This window comes from Sinocyclocheilus anshuiensis, unplaced genomic scaffold (assembly GCF_001515605.1).
Source record: "Sinocyclocheilus anshuiensis isolate Anshui unplaced genomic scaffold, SAMN03320099.WGS_v1.1 scaffold160, whole genome shotgun sequence".
Lineage (NCBI taxonomy): Eukaryota > Metazoa > Chordata > Actinopteri > Cypriniformes > Cyprinidae > Sinocyclocheilus > Sinocyclocheilus anshuiensis.
In genome coordinates, this window is record NW_015554119.1 from 157912 (window position 1) to 171212 (window position 13301).

Sequence of the window (13301 nt, forward strand, 5' to 3'; positions counted from 1 at the left end):
CAATACCACGACTGAGGTGCCCTTGAGCAAGGCACCGAACCCCCAACTGCTCCCCGGGTGCTGCAGCAAAGAAAATGGCTGCCCACTGCTCTGGGTGTGTTTGTGTGTTCACTGCTGTGTGTGTGCACTTTGGGTCACTTTCACTTTTTTCTAAAGTCACACTCAAGATTCAATCCCATTATTGCATTTATCTCTCTATTCAAATCCTGCCAGTAAGTACGAATGATATTACAGTCCCAGAAGATGTGAAAATGGTCAGCCGATACATTTCCGCATTTTCTCCAGCATGCCATACAATATTTTTAATACAACTGACTTTGTATTTAATGTGAATTTAATTAAAACATTATAAGTTACCAATTATAACACTTTTATGGTACAGAAAGAGAGCAAAGAACATTTACATTATCAAAAACAATATCACTGACTTCAGTCTAGTCAGAGTTCAAGCACTCTCATAAACTCCCATCAAAATCACTGAAGCGGTTTACACTATGAAATGAATATCTTACTTACATTTGTACACACATCTGCACTTTGTTGCTTATGATGAGAAAATTTGCCAGAGAGCAGAATTCAGTCAGCAAGCGCGCACACTGTACAAAACACTGGCGTTTCTGCGATGACTCATCTAAACGCCTCTGATTGGCTGCTGCATTTATAAGCTCAACAGAATGGTGTGTGATTGATTTTAATGAGCAGCACTGTAAAAAACGTGTCTGGCTCTGCGCCACTAGCAGCTGGTGAGGTTTTACTTTTCCATTACTGCCACCCACAGGACAAACTGCGCATTGCACCCAATATTATTTTGTGTGATACAATTCCAAATTTAGGGCGGCCAGAGCAGGGGCCAAGCTTGTTGACATGGGGGAACTGGCCCCCCTCGCCCCCCCAGAACCGCCCCTGTGTAGTGGCATTTTATTTTTTTTCTGTTGATGCTAGATGCTAATGGAACCTGCTTCAGGAGAATAAAATTATCTAAATATTTCAAATAATTTCCTCAGAAATTGGAAGATGGTGTTGACATATCATGGCTGTGACACAGGAAATATTAACATTAGGATTTAAAATATTCTAAAATTAAAACTTCGCAGAGCCTGTCTGACACTGATGTACTCTGCAGAGGTCAACTGTGGCAAGGGGGTCCGAGTGACAGCTGCCCCTGATATTATTACATTTTATTGAATGTCTGACGGTGTTGACAAAAAGTGGGGACTCAACTTTAAAATCTTATGAAACATGCATGTGTCATAAAAAAAACCTTGCTTTGATAGGAGATATTATTAAGTGTTGCTTTTGATAAAACAAGCTCATAAAAAAAAAAAAAAACATTTTTATCCATTTTATTGCATATGAATGATTGAACCCTTCTCTGTGGACACACTGTTTTAGATGTAGTGAGAGGACATTAAGAAACACAGATTTGATATGAGAAAATTAAATTGAAGGTGATAATTGTTTTAAATACATTCTATTATTAATCCCTCATGGCATTTAAAATTGAAAATATTTTTATTTTTTAAAGCTAATAGCACTTACCATTGCTGGACCTGTTTTGTCCCACGTCTCAAGAATGACTGAACTACTAAAAACCATTGTTGTCCTACAAATCTCTTCTAAATGACGAGTTTCTCTTGTCATTGAACTTTTGTAAAATAACTTGATGGAATTGCTCTCTCTAGTTGTTTAGAATGTGTGGGCGACGCTGAAATGCCCCTTTCTTCCCTTCTGTACTGCACCGATATGCGGCAGCCGCGAGCTCAGTTCATTTTCAACAGGAGAGAAGTGGCAGGTGAGCAGAGTTTATTAATCCTGTGGATTCTTTGTCGTGTAGGCTCCTAGCGGCGCTTACAAGTTCAAACAAATCTCTGTTTACACAGCTGCTGCATGTTATTAACAAAACCAAAATGACTTCATTCATAACCAGTAAAACAGCATTTGAATTTTACTGTATGTCAGGGACATGCACATACATTTTGAGGGGAAGGGGCTCAAGTGGAAAAAAAAGGGTACTTCTCATTTATATATTTTGTTTCTAAACAAAATTAATTAACACAACTCTGACTTACCAATTTATTTAAATTCCCTCACACTCACCCAGTGACTCCTGCCGTTCATTTTATATACATTTGACATAGTCTGGGCTCTCGCCAGACTACTCTCGCCAGACAGTAGAAAACATGTGATCAGCAGTGCAGGATTCAAAGCCACAGAGGATTTTCCAGTTTCCATACTGTCTTTTGTATGAAAGTCCTGTGACAACCATTGAGTGGCAACCACAACTTTTTCATGATGTACACAGGCAGAACATATGATACTGTGATGATGAATTATTACATATATGGCTAATATTCCAAGACTGTATACATCACTTAGCTCATAATCATTTGGCACCTCACACGAATATGATACCTCTCTCCCAAACATCAACTAGAAAAGCTTTATTATTTACTTTATTGCAGGCATCTTGAACTGAAAATATGACATGTCAGTTTTATAAATAATATCAAATAAATATAAATATAAATAAAGTGGTAACAACCTTAATAACATTTGGTTTGGTTTCAGCCTTTGTGAAGATTTTAGATGACCCTAACACCTGTGAAGAGATGACAACAACCCCAGTGAGAACTTCAGATGATCCCAACTCTGAATCAACATGCAAAACTGCAAAATTATCCTTATATTGTAATCATTATGATCACAATATGTAATCATTGCCTTAACATGTTTCTGCTTAACTGAATGATGTTAACTAAGCAAATTCAGTCTGTATCCAGACAGATGGCGGATCAGCACCTAGAGACAACCACAACATCTTTGAATCAGACACTGGTCAGGGCAGGCAGCAAACGATCAAAACCAGGCAAACAGTCCAAAGTCAAAAAACACAGTCAAGGCAAGGAACAAAACAAGGGAAGGAAAATGATCAGTAGTGTCCACAGTAGCAAAACAAGACTTCACGATGAGAGTGTCACCTTGTTCAAATACCCGCACTTCTGGTCTTTGCACTTAACCACTTGACTACTTATATGATGTATTTCCTGTATTTGGTCCAAGTGTTCAAGTGAGCATGAAGACCACAAGTGTGTGTAGAACTTTTCATTACCTGACTTGTAAAAATGCAAGTGTTTACAGAGCTTTATTTTTATTTTAAATACTTTGCATTTTAAAATCAACTTCTAAATGTCTGTTCAGTAGTCCCCATAACAGACACAATTTAATTTTGTGGTGCTTCTAATTAAGTGATAAAAAACAGTTGCAAATGTTGTACAAAATAATTATCACCACTACACATTTGCACCAATAAAACGTGCAACTCTTTGTTTTAGTACCAAATTATATGTAATATTTAACTATTATTAATTTTTAAAATACATTGGAAAGGTTTCCTTGACCTCTTGCGAGATCTCGGCAAAAAGTCTCACAATTTATTTCCACAACATGATGCATGATGGGATACACTAAGCCTCGAATCCCACTCCGGAGCGGGATTTAGTGTGCGTTAAGGGCACTGCGCTTTGGCATTTTTAAGACCTAGGACAGTCTTGCGCACTTCCGCATACTTACACGTATGCATGCACTTTTAAGTGGCCAAGACCGTAAGTGTGGGTATTTGGACAAGGGGACTGTTTGTGTGCAACTTATATAGTCCACTGATAGGAAACAGGTGTGACTGTAATCAGTGACTGTAATGTCACCCAATAGTCACATGTTTGTCATCTACTAGAATTTCACTATTGTAAGAAAAAAGGCAAAAGCAAGATAAATGTTATGTGCGGTTATGGTTTATTTTAAATGAAATCATTACATCTCATCTATGTAACATTGAAAAGTAAAGAAATGGCCTATTTGGATTAAACGCCACAACTAATTGCATTTGAGTTATTTGTTATTGAGGAAAGGAAGGAACATTATTGGAACAGAGAAATAAAGCCACTACTATAATACACCTGAAAACCTAGCATGCAGTGATACCACAGTGAAACACATTCTCCAGTTTTTCATTATTTCCTCCAGTCAGCTAAAGGCTGATGGATCTTATCTTATATTACCACAATATAAAAACCCTTGCCTAACCCTAACCATATATATTTATATTTACACTGATTCAAAATTATGAGTATTATAAGCATTTTATCTCAAGAGCCAATATTTGAAGTACACAGTGGCAAGCTAGATTAGTACACATATTGTGCTTTACAAAATGAATGTCTAATGTGTAGGCAGTTAAGCTTACACGACCTATGAATAAATGTTCCAAAACTCAGTCAAAAGACATTCCAGACACTGACTGGAAGCCACTGTCCAGCAGCGTGGGAGAAGTCACATCTGAAGTCACACCTGAAGGGGGAAGGAGGTATTTATACAAAGTATACAATGATCATTAAACAAATGAATGAATGTTCCTTAACATAGGAGTATGCTTTGAATAAACCATCATGGAGAAAATCTGCCTATAGAAAGTGAGACAATATTACATAATATTTATCACTTACCTCCACAATCTCTTGGTCTATTCCGACTGATTCGATCAGCTATGGACCACAAATAATTTTTTATTTCAGCTTCACAGTCTATCCTCGTTACACTTTGTTTTGATGCAGCCTCTGAAAGAGAAAACTCGTTGAAGAATTCATTTGAAATTTGTTGGATGGTAGTGCTTTAAACTCACAGCTGCTCTTGTAAAGAAGGTATATGAAATTTGTAGACATCACAAAGTTCACCAAGTGATTGAATTCACAAATACATACAAAACATGAGTAAATACAATATTTCTATGTGTATGTGGGAAGTGTTCATGCAGCAGTGATTACCTCTGATCACATCTGTTAAAATAAGCTTAGAGAAGGGCTTTTTATTTCCTCTCCCCTGCCAGTTAAACTTTGTGGCCAGATCATCTGTTAGGACATGCTGCATAATATTCTTAATCACATCCTTTTGCCCAAAACCTCCAAGTCTTGACAGATATCTTACCTATAAAAAATAAATAATATTTTATAACTGTTTTATTAAGTGTTGTTAATAATTATTACATGTCTTGGGATACTTTTGAATACAAAAATATTTTGTATATAGACCACAAAACTGTGTATGTACAGTAGAAGAGTAATAATGAATCTGCATTATTATTATAATACTGTATTTCATGTCCATTTATTTTATTTGTTTATTTAGTAGGTAGCCGTGGAATAATGTACAGCCATTATTGCCGAATAAACCCCTTACAGGTGCTTCAGGTGAGAGTTTATTTTTCTGTAATGGCTGGCTGAGTGTACATTATCCCTTTCTGTAAATGCCGTGTCGACTCACATATTTTTGGCGTGTTGTTGCATTCTTTGTGAGCTGTCTTTCAGTCCTGGCCACATCTTTAATGGTTCTAAGAGGCAGTTTTAGGTTTGTTTTAACGTCTTTATGAGGAATGCTGGTACTGCTGGGGACCTCAGAAACCGCATTGTCTTTTAGTAGTTTCTTTAACATAGCAGAGTTTTGCTGAACTGTGCTCTTGATGTCTCTCAGCGTTTGGAGGAGCTCATCCTTGTCTGTTGTGTAAAATGAGTTGTGCAGTAACTACAAAAAAGAAAAAACTTCTCAAACTGATTATGACAAAAGAAGTTGACTCACCATCAGCTGACATTCTGGATGTAGATGCAGATGGTGCAGGAGGAAGTTGTTGTTTTAACATTTCTTGAGGGCATTCAAGTCTTTGTCTTTTTAGCATTCCAGGGAATCCAGTGGCTAATAGATATGGCCTTTATTTGAAAAGAAAGAATACTTTAACAAAACAGCACAAATGAATTCTTTGACCTTTTAATAAGTAAAATCATTTGAACAAATTTTGTTTTTGGAAACAAAAGTGTCTGTTACTTACCGTTCTTTCCGTTCTTTAATTTCTTGTTGCTCCTCTTTTGCCTTCTCAAAAGTGACTGTAATAAGATAAATATTAATTGTATTATTTGAGAACTGAGTAGACTGTACTAAAAAAATCCTAAATTTAAACAGTTGTTTTAAAGTAGTGACCATTACCATAGTCTCTGTGAAAGCTAATATTTAATTTCTCCCATGGTTTCCCTCCTGTTTCAGCTTTAATTCTGTTCTGAACAGCTTCCATGCACTTGTCTGGTGATCTGAATGGGGGCCAGTAACATTGTTTCTTGTCGAGGCTCAGCCAGTTTGATGCTACCACCATCACCTCATCTGAATCTTGCAGAGTAACAACTGCATACATGGTCAGTCTAGTGGAGGGAGAAAAGAAGAAAAACAAAACAGCATGTTTAGCTCTGATTGTGAGTGCTTAATTTTAAAGTTTATTAATACCATATTGTGATGCCCTGTCCGGCCGGAGTGACGAGGCAAAAACATTAAAACCCATTATAAAATAGTTTCACTTTCACAACGAAACACACGGCGGGCTAGAGTGAGCGGCGGCGGGCTTGAGAACGCCGGGGCCAGGGAGGCGGGCGGGCCTGAGAACGGCTTCGTCACGGTGAAAGCCGATCCAGCGATCCACAGCGAAGTTGATGTATTTCCTCAGCGACCAGCACGGATCAGCTCCAGGCATGACGAAGCGGATATCGTCCACTTTTGGAAGGCCAAACAAAGTAGTTTCGCTTTCACAACTAATCACACAGCGCCTTCACGACATGGCGGTGGCGGCAACAACAATACTACAGCGAGAATAAAAGTTACGCCTTCTTTCTTTGCGTGAACATTTGGGCGGTGTTATGCAAATCTTCCCACATCGTGACGTAGACATGTGGGGGCGTGTTAGAACGAGCCGTTTTAGGTAGGCGTAGTTGACTCTTGAACTTTTATAAAGAATATCTCTTTGGATTTGAGACTTTAGTCTTTGCAACTTTACAGATCTTCTTTATGCACCAAGAGATTGTAACACTCCAAAGAGAAAGGAAAAATTTAAATCGCATAATATGACCCCTTTAAGATGTTGACCAGTCAAATTATCAAGTTATGGGATTGACAAAAGTCACAGAAAATATTAAATTCTGACAAAATACACCAATTCACAGGTATTATTTTTTTAATTGGTTGAGCTAGCCTTGCATTGTTTAGTCAGATGTCTATTTTAATTGCTTCACAAATTATGGCACACACAATATCAGTACACAATATATGTATATTATTAAAACACATCAGAAAATGAGATCTTGATCGTCTTCATGATCCTCACCTTCCACCATCCTCCATCAGAATTTCTTTTTGCTCATTTATTACAGACCCAAAAATCATGCTGTTCACAGACTCTACTCTCTGTATTGCCTTTGTCCATTTTATATTGCATGTAATTCATGAATGTTTCTGCTTACCTTTTGTTCCAATCCTCGGCCATAGACTCATTTCCCAAGCACTTTAATTGTTTACAATTAACATTTCCTCTGTATAATTCCTCAATGTAAAACACTTCATTAGCTCTTTCCCTCACAGCAGCTAATACTTTTTCAAGGTCCTCAGGTTGGATGCAAAGTATTACGCTGTCTTTGAAAACTAGAATATCGTGCTGTTTTAAATGTCCAGCTAATGCAGAGCCAAAGCATTTCAGAGCCAGCATAATGAGAACTGGGGTCAAAGGGCAGCCCTGATCCAGCAGTTTGTCTCTCTCGATTGAAACAGCTACAGATTCAGTATCTACTTCTGGTGCATCTCTGAGGAGGTTTTTCACAATGAGGAAATCCTGATACAGATTTGGGTTTGACCGTTTTTGCTTTTCTATTTCATCCTGAATATGAGACAACCTCATCTCAGTGCAGAATGTTTTGGGAGTGATCATGACAGTAGCTGAATCTTTTGGTGCATGATCCTTTGACTGAGACTCCAAGTAATCACCTAGACGTTTTGCCAGAATGGTTGCAATGATGAGGTAATCAACGTTAAAGAAGTGTTGACTATTGTCATGGGGACTTTTCACAGTTTCATTAAAGTGTTTCTCAGAGCAGTTAAATGCACCGCTGTGGATTCTGTCATAGAGCATCTTTATATATTGAATTAAATCCTGAATGTTGTCTTTATAGAAGGAAACTGGGATGCCGTCTGGTCTCGGTGTGTCTGACACTTGAAGAGAATTTACAGCTGAGAAAATGTCAACCTCACTGACTGCCTGTGAGCTTTCTTCACCCAGTGATGAACCCGCCTCATCTGTAAAAAGATGCTGTTTTAGATTCAGCCATTGGAAGATTGTTTTTATCTGGCGATATTTCTGAAAAGGCATTGTGGGTATGTTGTTGATCTCTAAAGACACAGGCCAATGGTCGGGCCTCTCTGAGTTTCTAATGTCACAACTTCTGACACGCCACATACATTCTTCTGGAACAAAGAAGTAATCCAGTCTGGACACAGGAGATTCTTTTATGTAGTATGTATAATCCTGCTTTATGGGGTTCTTTCTTCTCCAGACATCAACCAGCTGAAGAGATTTCATGAACTTTTTCACAAATAAGAGCAGTTTACGTTGATTTCCGTTCTTTATCTTCTTGCTTGTATTAAATTTTTTGTCAATAAATGGATTGAGAACTGTGTTGAAATCTCCACCGATCACCAGCATCCCTGTGGTCATTGACTGCAGGTAACTTGAAAGTTTATCAAGGGTTTTTGTGTCTGTTTCATGGTTATAAACACTAACCAGTGTGTACGGCTGACCTTTCAGTTTACATTTCAGCACAACATAAGTTCCACAGTTATCTTTTTCATCACTTATGTGCTCAAACTCTAGTCTTCTACTCACTAGTATTGCTGTTCCCTTGCTGCAGGAGGTGTACTTTGTAAAGTAAATATACCACTCATCTTTATAGTCTTCTAGATGTTCGTCTCCTGTTCCGATGTGCGTCTCCTGTAAGAAGACAATGTCTGCATTTTGTAGTTCTTGAAATTTTTGGTCTCTGTTTTGTTTAAGTCCATTAACATTCCAAGTGATGAAGTTTATGGTCGGTGAAGCCATTGACAGATCTGCTCTCACAGACCAAAGATCCTCAGCTTAGTAAGTTCTGTCAAAACAAAGGTGTGTTTAGCAGTAATAGACCCTTTTCACATTTCCAGTGTTTTTGGAAGCAGTTTTTGTCATAGTTTGGTAAACTTCTGTAGTGGTGAACAGAAACTACAACAAATATAATTTTTGTGTTCTCATTTGTTCTAATAGTGAAAGAAAAAAAATCAAGATAGTGTTGCTATGAATATCCAAAATAGGAAAAAACATTGAGACATTGATTACAGACAGAAAGATGTCAAATTTGCCATCAGTTGTTGTATTATAAAACAGTCACGCATCAGTATTAGGCTAACTAGTTTTCTGTCATTTAATGTAAAGTAATGTAACACGAAGTACTGTCTTATAAATGTACATTTGTCAAGTCATGTTCTGTTTAGTTTATTTATTTGGAATTAAAACTGAACATGGGTTCATCTACAACTCGCCTCCAGTGGATGACTGTTACAACATTGCATAAAAAATGACAATATAAAAAATTTTGCTAGGTTTATGTTGCTAAACGTCATCACAGTGAAAAGGGTCTGTGTTCTCTGACACATTTTTCACTGTTTCACATATCACACACACTTATAAACTTTTTTTAACAAATTTACAGCCTATTATGGGGGAAAAAAAGTTTTCACCAAAAATAAATTAATTAATTAATTAAAATAAATAAATAATCATAATACAACACATAAAATAAATTTTTAGTCAGGCTTTTGTTGTACCCCACATGAGTGTCTTAAAATTCTTGCATCATATAAATTATAACTTGAGAATTGAGGATAGTGCAGAGGGATAAAAAGCCAAAAAGTTAATGTCAAATACTTGTTGGATAAATTAGACAAGAATAATAATTTCGGTCACACTTTATTTTAAGGTGATAATAATTCTCGCTATTAACAAACCATTAACTATGACTTTTGCCTCAAAAAACTCCTAATTTGCTGCTTATTAGTAGTTAGTAAGGTAGTTGTTAAGTTTAGGTATTGGGTAGGATTAGGGATGTAGAATATGGTCATGCAGAATATGCGCTAATAAACAGCCAATATGTTAATATTAGGCATGCTAATAAGCAACTAGTTAAAAGTGAGAATTGGTCACCATACTAAAGTGTTACCGTAATGTCTATGGAAAGTTTTGAACAATTAAGCTAAAATAAGACAAAAATACATTTTGACAAACTAAGTTTTAGAATTTTAGTTAACTTTAAGCACCATAGTAATTTGAAAGAAAAGTTACCTTGTATCTCTCAGGATACTGTGGAACAGGACACTGCTGTTCAGCTGTCAAGTGTCAGGGTATTTCTGACCTTAAATCAGTTTCCTATTTGGGTGTGGACTTCTTGATGTGTTAAACAAAGGGAAAGAGAACATTTCACCTTTGTTGAGTTTATTTGACTTCAGGCAGTACTATATAATTGTAAGATCAGTATAGCTTACACAGATGTATGCAGTATTTATTGATTTGCTTTTTCTTAATTCCATAATATCTAATACATGCTTAATAACAGCTTTTTAAAACTTATTTTCTAGCCTCACTAACTGTGATATGAGACTTTAATCTTTGCGACTTTACAGATCCTCTGTATGCACGGACAGCGTTTAACACTCCAAAGACAAAGGAAAACATGAAATCACATCATATGACCCCTTTAAACTAAAAGACACATGAAGTGAAATTGACTGTTCTTTGTAAATCTGTTCACCTTAGGCCAAATGGAGATGTTTGAATATTAGACAATCAAAGATCTTCAAATAAAGTCCTGTCAACATATTCTCCAGTGTCTCCTCGTCCCACGTGTGTGTGCAACGTGACACTTGGGAGGTGAGAAAATAATTTATTTTTCCTTTACAGAGTGTACGTGGCTGGCCTAAATTACCCATCACTAGAAAGAAAACCAGTTCAAACCCACTCATATTTTGGGTCCTGCACGGATGTCATGTGCGACAGGATGTTGTTCCCTTGACAAAACATTTTGCGCCAAATTAATCTAGCAAATTATCTGCCACAACACAAAATCCAATCTGAATCTTCCTGGGCATCTGTCTCGTTTGCTGGTTCATTACTCTATATGCAATCTTCCATATTTATTGTGAGTAAAAAAATAAAAATAAAATAAAAATTACAGTGCAAAATATTTGAATCACACTCACAGGTGCTATCAGTGCCTTTGTGGGAGCAACACATAATTGCACTGATTCTCCCACTCCCTTCCAGATCATTATAAATGCTGTCAAAACATTTGTCCAGTTCAGTTAGTGACTTTATTAGTTTCTTCTCAAATTCGTTGCAGAAATTGACTTTCCAACGTGATCTCATGAGAATTCGTATGTATTTTACGTAAAATGTGGTTCTACAAAACGTACATTTACTTATGTTTTCACAGGAACTGAAACGTACAATACTGACATATTTTCAGCATTTAAACGTACAATACTGACGTATTGACGACACATAAAATGTAAATTTACGTATAAACAACTTTAAACAACAGATTTACAAATTAATCCTTATGAATACTGAAATCGCGGCATTAAGATTTTATTATATTCAGTTGGCGTACCAATGGCATGTTTTCAATTGCATTATTAAATGAAGTTTACACTTAATATGAAATGATAACATTTTGCTGTGTGTGATTTCTGCTGCCAACTCATTTAGAAAAACACGTTAAACAAGACTACACTTTAAACCCTTAAAATGAATAACATTTCTGCAATCGTTTATCAATAACTTATCATGCAATTTTTATATTAAATTATTAACTTTTTCAAATAAAATAATGGCATTTTTTAAGAATGAAAAATTAACTAATTTAAGTTTGACAATTGCTTTACATTTCTTGAAATAATAATTTCTGAAATTAATTCATAATTTCTAATAACGCAGTTACAACGTTCCCCATCTGTGCAACTGTAATTTAAAACTGGTTAGTCTTCTGCTAGTTAGTGAAGCATTAAAAAATCTAAACTGACAAATAACAGATTGGAGATTAAAATAATAGCAGATTTGTCTCATTTTAAATAAACACTAACAACTGAGATGAAAAAAAAATTACTTCCGTCAGAAATTTACTTTTGCTATGGTTAAATAGATGTTCATTGAATTTTGGCAGAATTTTTTTCTTTATATAGTGTTGATATGGCAAATAGTAAATACTGTAAGTTTTGTTATGCTAGTACTTATAGAAATGTTTAAACCATTTGTGTTACAACTAACCCCGCGCTCACCTATTCTATATGCTTAAACAGCATATTCCTTGAATCAAACAACAACAGGAGAAAACAAATCAGTTTTTCAAGAAAATACTTCATTTATCAAAATTCTGCGATATAAACAGTTTGAACAGTGTTCCTGTATAATCAAACTGACCCCGTACACTTCCATTAACCAACCCTTAAACCCATCCAGACCACCAAACCTAGCCTTACCCGTATCAGTAACAGCAAACGTGTTGTGCTATATTAACAAATAGGCTATTAAAATCATTTGTAGATTTTCAAGAAGTGCATAATCATATGAACTGAAAGTTTATTGACATTTGTGTCAAAAGCATTTGATTTTATGTTAAATAATCATCTTATTAAGCATTACTAGCCATTAAGTAAAGTTTAATAAGGGGCTAAAACTAAAAACTTAGTTAGGTTTTCAAATGTTAGCAAAATTTAAGAACCATAATACTTTGAGTGAAGTGTTACCTTGTATGTCTCAGGATAATGTCTATGGGACAAGACACTTGCGTTGATTCAGCTGTCAAGTTGAGCCCTGACGAGAGTTCTGACCTCAGATCTGTCTGTACAGACTTAACTTTTGGGTGTGGACCTCTTGGTAGAATATTCCAAGTCAAGTCAAGTTGAGCTTTATTGTCATTCTGCTGCATGTGGGGACATTGAACTGGTTTGGCGAGTTTCAGAAGTGGTCTGTATGTTGGAATTAGCATAACAGAGATGTGATCCGAGTACCCTAGGTGGGGTCGGGGTACAGCCTTGTACGCGTTCTTTTCTGTTGTGTAAACAAAGTCCAGTGTGTTTTTTCCCCTTGTTGCAAAGTTCACATGTTGGTAGAACTTTGGCAACACTGTCTTTAAGTTTGCGTGGTAACTCGAGATGTCACAAAGATTAATGCATCAACACAATAACCATCTACATTTACGCATTTATGCATTTCCAGTGACGCCCACCAGAAACCCAATGTCACTAAATCAAACTCCACCAGCGATGAACAGTGTTTTGTCACTACCACAGCACTCAGTGGTTACACCACTCTTTGCTGACGTACACACACAAGCCACCCCCGCGAGTCTTACCAGACAGTGCTG

General features: G+C 36.4%; 1 protein-coding gene across 4 annotated transcripts in view; it reads right to left on the reverse strand.

Annotated features, from left to right (window-relative positions):
* The window catches only part of LOC107670006 (uncharacterized), a 45200-nt gene extending 32381 nt beyond the window's left edge, over window positions 1-12819 (reverse strand). Inside the window, exons 1-9 of one of the 4 annotated variants that reach the window (XM_016462464.1) lie at window positions 12682-12819; window positions 7326-8996; window positions 6028-6236; window positions 5873-5927; window positions 5626-5753; window positions 5314-5543; window positions 4818-4977; window positions 4500-4610; window positions 3782-4344 (exon numbers count right to left, since the gene is read on the reverse strand). In XM_016462464.1, the coding sequence (XP_016317950.1) occupies window positions 4268-4344; window positions 4500-4610; window positions 4818-4977; window positions 5314-5543; window positions 5626-5753; window positions 5873-5927; window positions 6028-6236; window positions 7326-8950 (2595 nt within the window). In that variant the 5' untranslated portion in view covers window positions 8951-8996; window positions 12682-12819 and the 3' untranslated portion in view covers window positions 3782-4267. Of the gene's footprint in view, window positions 1-3781; window positions 4345-4499; window positions 4611-4817; window positions 4978-5313; window positions 5544-5625; window positions 5754-5872; window positions 5928-6027; window positions 6237-7325; window positions 8997-12681 lie in introns of those variants that run through there. The other 3 variants (XM_016462467.1, XM_016462466.1, XM_016462465.1) reach the window with 3 other exon arrangements.
* Between the last annotated feature and the right edge of the window lie 482 nt (window positions 12820-13301).